At 40.4% G+C, this 12,836-nt stretch overlaps 1 protein-coding gene across 1 annotated transcript; it reads left to right on the forward strand.

Moving 5' to 3' along the window:
- Positions 1-372: 372 nt before the first annotated feature.
- LOC117554721 (protein FAM161A-like) lies at positions 373-12,190 on the forward strand. Its single transcript, XM_034229207.1, is given in 8 exon segments — positions 373-799; positions 3,309-3,362; positions 3,364-3,581; positions 4,843-6,027; positions 6,854-7,021; positions 7,369-7,468; positions 9,971-10,110; positions 11,544-12,190. Coding segments are annotated over 8 exon segments (2,283 nt in total). The 5' UTR covers positions 373-640; the 3' UTR covers positions 11,803-12,190.
- Positions 12,191-12,836: the final 646 nt, after the last annotated feature.

Here is a 12,836-nt window from a genome sequence, read left to right on the forward strand (position 1 = left end):
TGACAAGAGAAATCTATGAAATGAAAAAGTAGTCATAGGTGCATATAATGGCATATCATGCATTGCTGTAAATGAACTACCAAAGCAGTCAAATAAATAACAAACCCAAAACAATAGAAACCCATTTAATTAAAGGGAACGTTTCCCTGCACAATGAGTACTTTGTGTACATTTAGCTGATATTACTTTTACCGAAGTTAGATTTTATTAGTTGTATTAATAGCAGTGAAACTCTTCTACCACTTCTAAATGTCTAAAGTTTTCTCGTACTGATATTCTGCACAAACTGTGCTGTTGTATTAGCTGTAAAGTGTCTTTACTGTAGGGGTATATCTTTATATGTACAGCACTTTGGCTCAACCAAAAATCGTTTATAAATGTCCTATATAAATAAAACTTGATTTGATTTAAATATAATAACACTTAATTATTTATGCAATCATCCTGTCATTTCCTGTCCCGCTACGTCATTTCCTTCCCAACCAAGCACCGCTCCGTTGCTAAGGGGTCCACCTGCTGCCTAGTTACCGAAACAGTTTTCAGCGCGTGGATTACAGACTGATTTGTCTCAAATTATCTCGTTTTTGTCACTTTATTTAACATTTAAACTACATTAAAGTGGAGGAAATACTGCGTCGTCATGGCCAACGCCCACCGGACCAACGCGCTGGTCACTTCTTGTCTGAAAACGCCGGTAGATCCGCACACCAAAGCGCCGTTAGCTTCTTACGAGCGGGGGAGACGAGTGCTGCCACACACATATACCTGTTTAGCGGACAACCGGGACTACGAGAGGGAGGTAAATACACTGGTGTAAAGTAACGAAGAACATTTACTGAAGTACTGTACTTGAGGACAATTTTGAGGTACTACTTTGTACTTCTACCCGACTGCACGTGTACTTTTACTCCACTACATGTATTTAATACAGATACTTCACAATCACAGATGTGGATGAATGATGTGAAATCTAATCAAGTGTTAAATCAGACTTTAGTTCCACCTGGAGTAAATTCACCAGCTACCCTGCAGTATACAAAGTCATTCAAACTAGCTGCTCCTTTACCAGCTTTGAGAACACTTTAATGATCCATCATTATAAAACATATCATATATATTATGGACCAATTGACTACTTGTACTTTTGATACTTCAACTATATTTTGATGCTAATACTTGTTTTTACTTGATTACTTGGGTAACATTTTGAATGCAGGACTCTTACTTGCAATACAAAATATTCCTACTCTCTGGTACTTCTACTTTTACTCAAGTACAAGAGCTAAATACTTCTCCCACCTCTGACGTTACCAAAGCAGCCCACGTCCTGCTAGTTTATACTTTTAAGGCAGAGGTGGAAAGTAACTAAGTACATTTATTCAAGTACTGTACTTAAGTACACATGTGAGGTACTTTACTTGAGTGTTTTCATTTTATACTACTCTATACTTCTAAGCCAGTTTTGTACATGAGTACTTTCACGTCTGTAAGTACATTTTCTTACCATTATTGATGCAGTTGTTTTACTTGAAATGTTATATTCTTACTGTGTGGTATTGGTACTATTTGATTATAATATGAACTGTCAGTGATGGAAGAAGTATTGAGATGATTTAATGTATAAGCACATTGAAAGGGTATTTAGCCTGGGTTATTCATGAAAAGTGTTTGAAGTCAAAGTAGGCAACTCAAAGCAAAACATCACTTCTCAGCAGCTAGAAACACGATTTATTCTGACTGGAATCATCAAAAGTGTCTCGTCCATCGAGTGATTGATCTGGTAACTATTATCACTCGTAGGCATGTGTTTTGGAATAGTTCTATTAGTAAGAAATCATATTTTGATGAACTATTTCAAAAGCGTTTAACTTGTAAAGTAACTAGTTGCTAAATCGTTTGGATATAGTGGATTATGGGATTTCAACTCTCACATCAGTGACAGGTCTGTAGTTTCAACACTGCTATTCATTCTGCTGTGGAGCTACTTAACAACTAACCTTTATATATAAAACACTGTCAACAAGGCTTCTTTTACAGATAGAAAGTAACTAATCAAACTTGATCCAGTTAAAAGTATAGTTACTTCAAATACATGTTGTAGATTTTCACCAAAAAGAATCTCTAATGATGAATGAAGTTATTATGTGAATAAAACCAACAACCTTTTTAAAGAAAATGAATAATTTACCTGCAAAAAAGTAATAATTTGGATTCAAAAGATCCTACTTTTCTATGCTTTGAACAAGGAATTTGCAAATATATATATACATCAAATGGCTTTGCAGCTCATTGGCACATGTCTGAGATGAAAGATGTATTTATGATATAGTTGTAGTGAAACATAACGTCAAGTCAACAGTTGGCAGTTTGAGGTCAGTCCGTCTGATAGAGAGGATTTGAGCTGTATCATTTGCTGGCCTGACTATTTTGGAAAATCCTTCTCGACTACCAGACGTCACGTAACGTTCCATTTAAGTTCCCAAACACTTAACTATCCTTCAGACAACAACCCTGCTGTCCTCAGGCTGTGACCCGTTTCAGCTGATGCTATCATGAGAGGCAGCCACCTGATGCAGGGTGTGTGTCAGTTGAGCCTTTCATGGTAATCTGGCCTTTGTGTTCCACCATATGTCCCGCTCGCTGCTCTTAATAGGCTTAGTTCTGCACGAGCGCTGCTACAGAGGGCCTGGTGCTTAAAAACAATGTCCTGCAGCAAGCAGATATATTAGTTTAGGCTACATTTTATATCATCTTACAAAAGTTCCATGTGTGAAATGATGACCTTTGTCAAAGGAATTAGATATAATCAGAATCGTTGTTATTACTAAGTGTTCACATACGAGGTATTTGCTTTGGTGTAAATGGTTTATAAAAAGACACAGAAAAAACAGTCTTTTTTTTTTTTTTTAAAGGAACAAGAAAAAGTACTATTATAAAAACTATTTTAAAGACTATTGTACATTTCAAATGAAAGACAATAGTTACACAACATATAAATATGTAAGCAACTGAGTGCAGTCAAATAAAGTATAACACATGCTGACAGTGGAGAGCTGTGCAGATTTAGAGGTCGTGTGGAGCAGAAATGTGCCGCATGTTCAAAGGGATGTACAGGATAAAAGAGTACGAGCTATTGCTATTACTTTGTTACAGCAAAGTATAGATGGAGACGAAAGAAATAGAACACTTTTATATAAAAGACACGCACACAGTATTTAAATAGAATATAATGAGATGCGCCTTAATGAAATGTATAAAATGGCCACTGATTGGCAAATGAGCTTTACAAGACTTTTGACCTTTTTCAGCGCGAGTACGAAGACTCTGGCTCTGATTTCTGTGAGGAGGACTATGTGGGGAGGGGGGGGGGCTCTCATGCTGACGGACTACAGAGCGGCAGGAGATCGCCTCGACCTGAGTGAGATCTTCTTCTCCAACGAGGAGTACTACAGCAAGCTGGAGGAGCTGAAGAAGGCTCACCTGCGCACCATGGCCGAGCTGGAGAGCATGTACCGGAGGAAGCTGCAGCTCAAGGCCTCGGAGCCCCCGGGAGCCACCGCGCTGCAGGCAGACAGGCACAGGTGCGTGGCTCCTAGTCAACAGGATTATGTTAAGGCGGATCAAAGGTAATTGTCTGGGGATTCTCATGGATGTTTGTCTGGAGGTTTTATCGGTTGACCCAAATCACAATACATATAGTTTCTTAAAAACTGCTCGTCGTATTTAGCTATGTAGTTTTGTTTTGTGTGCTGTGGGTTTTAAGATATTCACTTCTGACGACATCCCTCTACGATGGAGGTTAATTGCATTTGATGGATTAAGTAAAGTAGGAAGTATTAAACTGTTGACGGTACCTGGGAAAACACATTGCTAATTCATCGTCTCTCTACTTTGTGCGGCACAGATTATCCCAGATATTTCAAAACCTTAAATATATTTGGTTAAAAACATATTCAGCAAGTGAAATTTGATTTATACATTTTGGTGAACTTGTCTTTTAAGGTTTAGTTACATTCTGAGCAAAGTGGCTGTATTTATTTGAAACGTTTAACCTTATTTAAATAAGTATTATACTAGTACTAGTGTTGTTTTAACTGCTTTTCAACACAAGATGTCAAGAATTTGCCCTTTTTAGCTTCCTCTTTTTAAGATACTTATGTTATGCCATTATGAATTTAAGTTCCTAGTTTTTAGGCAAAGACGTCCAGACAAGTGCAATTTTGTCAGTTCCCCATCATTTCAAAACTGGCCTAAAGACCCTCTTCTTTCGGCAGGCCTTCCAATAAACTTTGAGCATGGTACACCTGGAGTACTGCCATTTGTATCGCTATCTCCGACTTTTCTTTTCTTTTTTTATATTTCTTTTTAATTTTTAATTATTATTATCATTTGTTCTCAAATTGTATCAGTGTCCTTTGTTGTGAAGCGCTTCGAGATTTGTCTTGGCAGACAGGGGCGGACTGGGACTACAAATCAGCCCGGGACTCTCGACCGGCCCACCTCGGTCCCGCAAGTAAATACCGCTAGTAAATTGTCAACGGGGGGGAGTGCGGGTGCTAGTGACTTATCCGACCGGCCCACATCGTCCGACCGGCCCACTTCAGTGCCGGCCCATCGGGATTCGTCCCGAGCGTCCCGATGGCCAGTCCGCCCCTGTTGGCAGATGAGAAGCGCTATATAAATTAAATGTATTATTATTTATTATTTAACAATGATTATTCAGCAATGAAGACATAGTTATGAACATCTTTTTCAAGTTGTTTGATATAAAGTGATGGTCTGTCATTGTATTCGATGAGGTGCTTTGTCATATTGACGCTCATTGGTTGATGTTCCCTATAGGGTCCCATGGTCACACGGCAGCCCAGCAGCTTCACGTCACTTGAGGAAGTCTCAGTCTGCAGTTGAGCTGAGGAGGAGCTCCCCTCTTTCAGACTACTCAGACGAAGAGGAGGAAACGCATGTGGAGAAAGGCTTGGTGTGCTCTCCTAAAGAGCACATCAAGAACATGTGGCAGGACTTCAAGCTGTCCCCTAAACACCTGTCCGCCTCCTCCGTGCAAAGCCTGTCCGCAGACCAGAAGAAGCCACGCAAGGGAAGAGGAAAGAAGAGGCAGGAGCATGAAGACAGAGAGCAGGACAACTTGAAACCCAAATCCACCGTCCCAGAGCCTTTCCAGATGATGCTGCGTGAGGACGAGAGGCGGAAGCGTGGCATCAAGTCTCGCTCAGAGATCGAACAGGAGAACGCAGACCTGAGGCGGCAGCTGGAGGAACTGACCGAGTGCCAGAGGAAGTTCCGGGCCAGCCCCATACCGGCTCATGTTCACCTCCCGCTCTACGAGGATCTGCAGGGGCGCAAGAAGCGAGAAGACGTGCAACCTCGAACCCTCCAGAAGCCCTTCAGCTTCCTGGAGAGGGAGCGGCTGAAGAAGGAGCAGAAAGAGCGCCATCCTTCACCCAATGAGGACAGAGTGAAACCCTTCAGAGCCACGCCTGTTCCCAGGTCTGTGTACGCAGCTGCCACGGGCGAGCAGATGAAGGAGGAGCAGCTGTATCGCTCCATCAAGATACAGATGAGAGCTCAGGAGATGCTCCACAGCGCCGCCATGCCTCCCAGCATGCTCACACGACGACTCAGCGACCGCAAGAAAAACAAAGACGGTAGCTCTGAGGTCAAAGGGGACGACAACATCTCCCACAAACTCCACATCCACACAGAGGTGCCCGACTTCGACGCCCGTTACAGACGCTTCCAGAAACACCTGGAGAAACAGAAGGAGGTGAAGCCCACTACTACGTGCGAACCATTCGAGTTGAGGACGTCCCACATCAGTTCGCACCGTGAACGCATCCTGGCCGACATGGAGAAGGAGCAGAGCAGCCCGAAGGCGATGCGCTGGCCACACGTCAGCCGCGGGAAATCTCGCACGGCAAACTCTAGCCTGTGCTCGTCGCTCTCCGGCAGCCTGGAGATCCTGCCGGGGAAAGTGACAGACGCCACAAAGAAGCGCCATGACGCCGTGAGGTACCACATCAGGACTCCAAAAGCTTCCACCCTTATAGTTGAGATAGAGAGATCCTCAGAACTCCAATGTCCTGTTTCCTTCTGTGTTTGAAACCCCCTGCAGGAAGACTCTGTTCCCAACATCCCCGCTGAATGCTCACAACCCAACACCTGTAGCTGTGTGTCAGAGTCACAATCAGAAACAGGTTTATCATCAGGTAGGTTGACACGTACGAGGAATTTGACTTGATGTCACGGTGCTTACATACAATTAAAAACACAGATAGAGAATTATTTTAAGAAAATTATAATAATAGAAAAAAGATTCTCTCTCTTTTTGTCCTGATCCATTTCTATAAAAACCTGTCTGAAAATGAGATGATCAGATTTTGGCCACTTTATGAATGTTTTTTTGTCTTGTGTAACCATTAGCCAATCAGCAACCAAGGTAACCATCACCCCCCCCCCCCCCCCCCCCTTATCACCTGAATCTTCTCCTAGAGCACCATTGAGTTCTTTGTAACCAGATCTCTCTCAGAGGGGCGTGGGGAGGGGCTCCTTATTTTCATCTAAAGTAACAGACAGAGAATCAGCACTTTGGAAACAGGGCTGAAACAGAGGGGATTATGGGTAATGCTGCAATGATCTGTTTGGTGTTTCAGCCAATCAGAGACAGGCTCTGGATATATCTGAGACCTGTGATATATTGATGAAACACAGCATAATAGGGGACCATTAATGTAATGCATCGAGGATATCCATATCCTCCACTATCTGCCCCCCCTCCTCCCACAGCAGTCCCCCTCCTATCCAAACCCTCCTGTGACAAGAGTGTCTCCCTGAGTAGAAAGGTGCTGGAGGAGAGGAGGAAGGCCGAGGAAGAGGAGGAGCGGTGGAAGGAGAGCCAGAGGCAGAGGGAGAGGAAGCTGCAGCGGGTGGTGCTGAAGCGAGCGCAGGCCAACGACCCCCACCTGGCTCTCTCTCTGACGAACCAGGGCAAACTCAAAGAATTCAGGTACCCTAAAACCGCTGCTACGGACAGTCTGGCACTGATGTACATTTTCAAAGATATTGAAGTGACTGTTATTTTGTATGTATTGATTGTTATGCTTTTATTTAGGTCTTAATGTGTGCATATGTATAAGTGTGTCTTTGATTGTGTACATATAGGTATACATATTTGCATACATATTTTTTAGTATTTTTGTATTCTGGATTGTGGGAACCGGTATTTCGATCTCTGTCTGTCCACACAAACTGAAAGATTGACAATAAAGTTGACTTTGACTAAAAACACCACGACTGCAGAATGAGCTGAACAGAGTGAAAAGGTGGTGATCCATAGTTTTTGATTCTCTGCAGGAAACAAGGGCTTCAGCGTAAGAAGGAGTACCAGCAGGAGATTAAGGAGATGAAGCAGAGAGTGAAGGGCAGACCGCTGCTGCTGGAGCAGGTCGCTCAGGTACGACCACCTACAGCAGGGGCGTCAAACTCAAGGCCGGGGGCCAAATCCGGCCCGCGACCTAATTTTATGTGCAGAGCTTGCAAAGAATATAATATACAATTGGTGTAATTGTTGAATATTTACTTTCAATGATTTGCCCTAGACTTCTGCTTTCAGACGTAGTTATTTAGGAAGATATTACCAGAACTGATAATAATCCAATGCAGAGCCAACAATGTAATATAATACATTATTTGATGTGATGGGATGAAATTGAGTTTGACACCCCTGAGCTACAGGTTCAGTTCAGGTTATTTATTCGTACCTGTAGGTAGATTTTGTTTGCAGATCAAAGACGAGGGATTCATGATGACACACATTCTGAAACAACACAGACTACTTCTAAGATAAGATAAGAAGTACTTTATTGATCCCAAATTGGGAAATGTTTGTGTTGCAGCAGCATAAAAAGACAGGGCATTGTACATAAGAGAAGTTAAAAGACAAGAAATAAACAATCCAAAATGTAAACATCTCAAATAGAAAGCATTAAAAAAGTAAAAGAGGATACATTACATTAGATGTTTTTATCCAAAGCGACTTACATACTCAATACTGTGGGTAATCCCCACAGGAGCAATTTGGGGTGAAGTGTCTCAGGGACACAACGACATGCTGACTGCAGTGTGGTTTGAACCTGTGCTCCCCTGATCCCAACACCAACGCACAACCCCCTGCGCCACACGCCGACAAAGTACACCCTGCTCCGTCACATCTTAAAACATTTGAAAACCATTAGTACAAACATCTACTAGTGCACCTCCATGTTTAAAACAGTCAATACAGCAGATTCAAACAGCTTCTGAACCCGTGTTGACCCGTCAATGCAATAGAACATTTAAATTAGCTAATTAATACAAACTAAAGGTTTCACTTTTCCATTTCTGTATGGTTGATGCAGACCGTTTTGATTTCATAAATAAAATACTATAAACTAACCCCATAGCATTACATCATGTATATCAGGGGTGTCAAACTCAAGGCCCGGGGGCCAAATCCGGCCCGTGACTTCATTTGATGTGGCCCCACAAGAGCTTGCAAAGAATATAATATGTTTATTATACGGTTACATGCCGCTTTACAGAAGCATGTTGCTCATAAACTACATGTCCCACAATGCATCTCAAATATGTCTTTTTTCTCAGAATTTGACTTTTTTAAAAAAATCATTTTGTGACATTCTCACTGAAGAGACTTGCAATTATTTGCCCTAGACTTCTGCTTTCAGACGTAGTTAATTATTAAGTTATTACCCTATCCCATAATAATCCAATGCAGAGGCAATCATGTAATATATAATACATTATTTTATATATATTAAACATTTATACATGTATTTTTATATAGTCTTAAAGTTACAACCGGCCCTTTGAGTGCAACAATAATGCTGATGTGGCCCGCGATGAAATTGAGTTCGACACCCCTGATTTAAATTGTTATATGAGGTGATATTTCCATGAACATAGTGAGGTAACTGAAGAGAAAATAATCATATCTTCAGTATAAAGCTAACTTAAAACATTGTTACATTACTGAACAAGTTGCTGCTTGTTGAATGGACTTTTTAACATGACATTAATGTTCATTTTAATGCATCAAACATTATAATCCGACCATATAGTATGCACTATTTTAAATGGATCATAATAATATTTACTTTAAGTATAATTTTATGCTCACACCTTTGTACTTTTTCTTTAAGCATGTTGAATTCAGGACTTGAACTGTATTTCTACACTGCACTTTTAAACAAGTAAAATATCTGAATAGTTATTGTAATAAACTGTTAATAAAATGTATAATTGTCTTAGCATAAGTGCGTGGATCCATTAATATCACAGACTGATGCAATCCAACATCGGATGAGTATCTGAGTGTTATTTCTCGAACAAAAGCTTTGTTTACATTTCTTCCAGTCGGCCGAAGAATTGATTTTAAAGTACTATTGCTAGTTTTTAAATCATTACATGGTTTATTGTTGATCTCCTACATAATAACGAACCATCAAGGTGCCTCGGGTCTTCTGGGACGGGTCTGCTATCGGTTCCGAGAGTAAGAACAAAACATGGAGAAGCAGCGTTTAGCTATTATGCCCCGACACTCTGGAACAAACTGCGAATCATGCACGTCTGCAGAAACTCGTGCTATTTTTAAATCGAGACTGAAAACATTTCTCTTTGCCGCTGCTTTTAATTGAGCTGCTCATACTCGCACTGCAGTATGCCATTTAAACATGTATTATATACCTGTTGTGTTTATTTGACTATCTTTGCTTTTTAATGCCTGTTTTAACATGCCATTATATAATGTGTTTTTACTGTATTTATTCCTAAAAAGTCTTTTCATTTGTTTTATAAAGCACTTTGAATTGTCGCGTGCTGAAAAGTGCTTTATAAATGAACTTGCCTTGCCTTGTTTGGATGTTGTTGTTTACGCTGACTCTCTGCACTTTGATAACAGAGGAATGCTAAGCAGGCGGCGGAGAAGCGCTACGCAGACGCTCTGCAGGGATGTGACCTGACTGAAGACTTCATCAGCAGCAAGGCGGCTGGAGCAGGATCTGAACACAACGCCTCTGAGTCCAGAGACAGCACACAGAGGTGAGTCTGCGGAAACACACACACTGCGGCTGAGTGTAATGAGATGAATCATCTGGGAGGGGCCGCAGTGAAACATTTGATCAAATAAAACAGCCGATAGCTTCAAGTTTTTTAAATATGTTTAGTTAAATACACAACAATTACAGAGATGCAGTCGTGGAAATGTTAGCTCTGAGGCTCCCTCCGACAGTGGTCATTTAAATAATAAAGAAAGTCATGCAAGTAAAACATGAGAATCTAAGACATGGAATAATATCTTCTTTTAACAAAAGGATTTCCTAAAACTTACCTGAACATTTTTAGGTGGATTTTTTATTTGTGCATTGTTATCCTATTTTTTTTCTTAGCGCTGGACTTGTTAAGTGCTGTACAATTACAATCACTACAATTTACATTTGATAAATTATAAATAATAATTGTTAAAGGTGCGGTAGGTAATTCCTTCAGAAACACTTTTTGTTATATTCCATGGAATGCTCTTAACATCCAGATAGCAATGAATATATTAAATGCTTTGACAATAAATACGTTAAAATATTTAATCTGGAAGCCGTGGCGCTGTAAAAAGCACGACCAATCATCTGAGCCGGCCCGGCTAAAGTAACTGGATGGCCTACCTGCCTGTCAGCCTTCCATCTGTGCACAAACTCATCTCGTGCCCTCATTGGTCGTGTGTGTTGGAGGAGGGGCTCTGTGAGGAAGTCTGAAGGAAGGGGCAGATTTCTTTCGGCTGCGTACTTTCAAGTTCTAGCGCACTCGAGCTGGTTTCTCCATTCTTACCTTTAAGTCAAATACAAACATACAAAACCAGATTTAAATATGTTATTGATTCACAGTTTTTTGATTGATTCATTAACGAAATACTAAATAATATGCATCACAACAAGGATAAATAATTAAATCAATAGTCAAAATATGTTTATTACTAGAAGTGAAAACACAAATGAACACCAAAATGTGATTAGGGTTAATCATAGAAACCCCATTTATCTCATGGAGTTGGGAATCTTTGTTAGACTTGGATCCGGGTGATTAGTGATCAATTGTTTAGTGATTAGTTAGATATAATCGGGGGTATGAGACCCTCTTTAATGGTCTCACATGCAGAGCACACAGTGACATGTGTTCTCTGCTTTTAACCCATCCTAGCAGCTAGTGCAGAGCGCCCGGGGAGCAATGGGAGTGGGGGGGTAAGGGGGATGTCCGGTGCCTTGCTCAAGGGCACCACGGCAGGGCAGGAGGTGAACTGGGACCTCTCCAAGTAGAAGTCTGTACTCCATGTTTAGGTCTGGTCAGGGACTTGAACCGGCGACCCTACGGCTCACAGTCCAAGCCCCTACTGACTGTTGTTTGTGTGTACTATGAATGATTACAGCCATCTTTAAGGCCTGCTAGTGTCATTGATCTGATCTGATTGTGTTCCTGCTTGTTAGTGAACAAGAGGAGCCAGACATGGGGTACAAACCTGTTCACTACAGGAAGGTCTTCATGGGAGGTAACGATGTGGATCCAGAAGAAAAGGAAGGAGGAAGCGACGCGACTTCACAAGGTCTCCGTGACAGTGAGGACGCCAGCAGTCACCACTCTGATCAGGATTCAGATGGAAGTTACCACTACTCAGACGATCACGAGAATTATTCAGACGACAGCGAGCACGACGCTGACACCTCAAAGCAGGAAGAAGGGAAGTGATGGCATCGAATATCATGAAACAAGCGGCCATTGCTACGTCCAAAAACTCTGATAGACACAACTGAGTGAGGAGGAACAACGAAAAGTTTTCAATTCCTTAAATGATAAGATGTTTTATGTTATTGTAAATATTGTGCTCACATATTGTGCTCATAAAATTGAGACTTTGATATCTTTAACCTGAGTACCTACATACTGTACATAGTGAGCAGTTATTTGACATTTCCATGACTTTGCATCAATAATGACAGGTTTAATTTCACATAACTGTAGTTTCAACATCTGTAAAATGTAATGTAAAACACTTGTGTAATTAGATCTATGATATAAATTAAGTTATATTTATTTATTGCTATATGAAATATTTATTGTTGTTTTTTGTTGTTACACTGGACGATCTTCAATAAAGCCGCAAAAAGTGACCACTTGTTTTTTCCTGTAATGAATTTAAGCAATGGCGGAAGATGAATACCACACTGTGTAAATACTCCACTCATAAAAATGTATTCAAAACCTTAATTAGGTTAAAGTTTGTTAATAGTTATACAAAAATATTATCAACCAATACAAATATATCTAAGTATATTAATAGATTAGGCTATACAGCCATACAGTACATACAATCAATCAATGAATATAAAAAATATATATAACCAACGCATTTTTTGTATTACTTTCAAATGGATTATTCTGCATAATGAGGAGCCTTTTTCTATTTATTTGTTGACATAAAGTACATTTCGAAACTAATACATTTTACACTTAAATGCAGGACATTTACAAGGCTCTTTCATACAAAATACATACACACAAAGAGATAAAACAGTGCAAGAACCAGGGTATGTAAGTGTCAGTGTAAATATTGTATTTATTTTCAATTATTAGTTATTATAGGACAATGTGTTGCTCCTTTTTGTAACGTTTTCTTCTTTCTGTGCACCATTTACACCAAGGAGAATTGCTCTTATGTGTAAACCTTCTTGGTTATAAATATCTGATTCTGAAGATATTTACTTTATATCAGAGGGAGGGAG

Source organism: Gymnodraco acuticeps, unplaced genomic scaffold (assembly GCF_902827175.1).
Source record: "Gymnodraco acuticeps unplaced genomic scaffold, fGymAcu1.1, whole genome shotgun sequence".
Classification (NCBI taxonomy): domain Eukaryota; kingdom Metazoa; phylum Chordata; class Actinopteri; order Perciformes; family Bathydraconidae; genus Gymnodraco; species Gymnodraco acuticeps.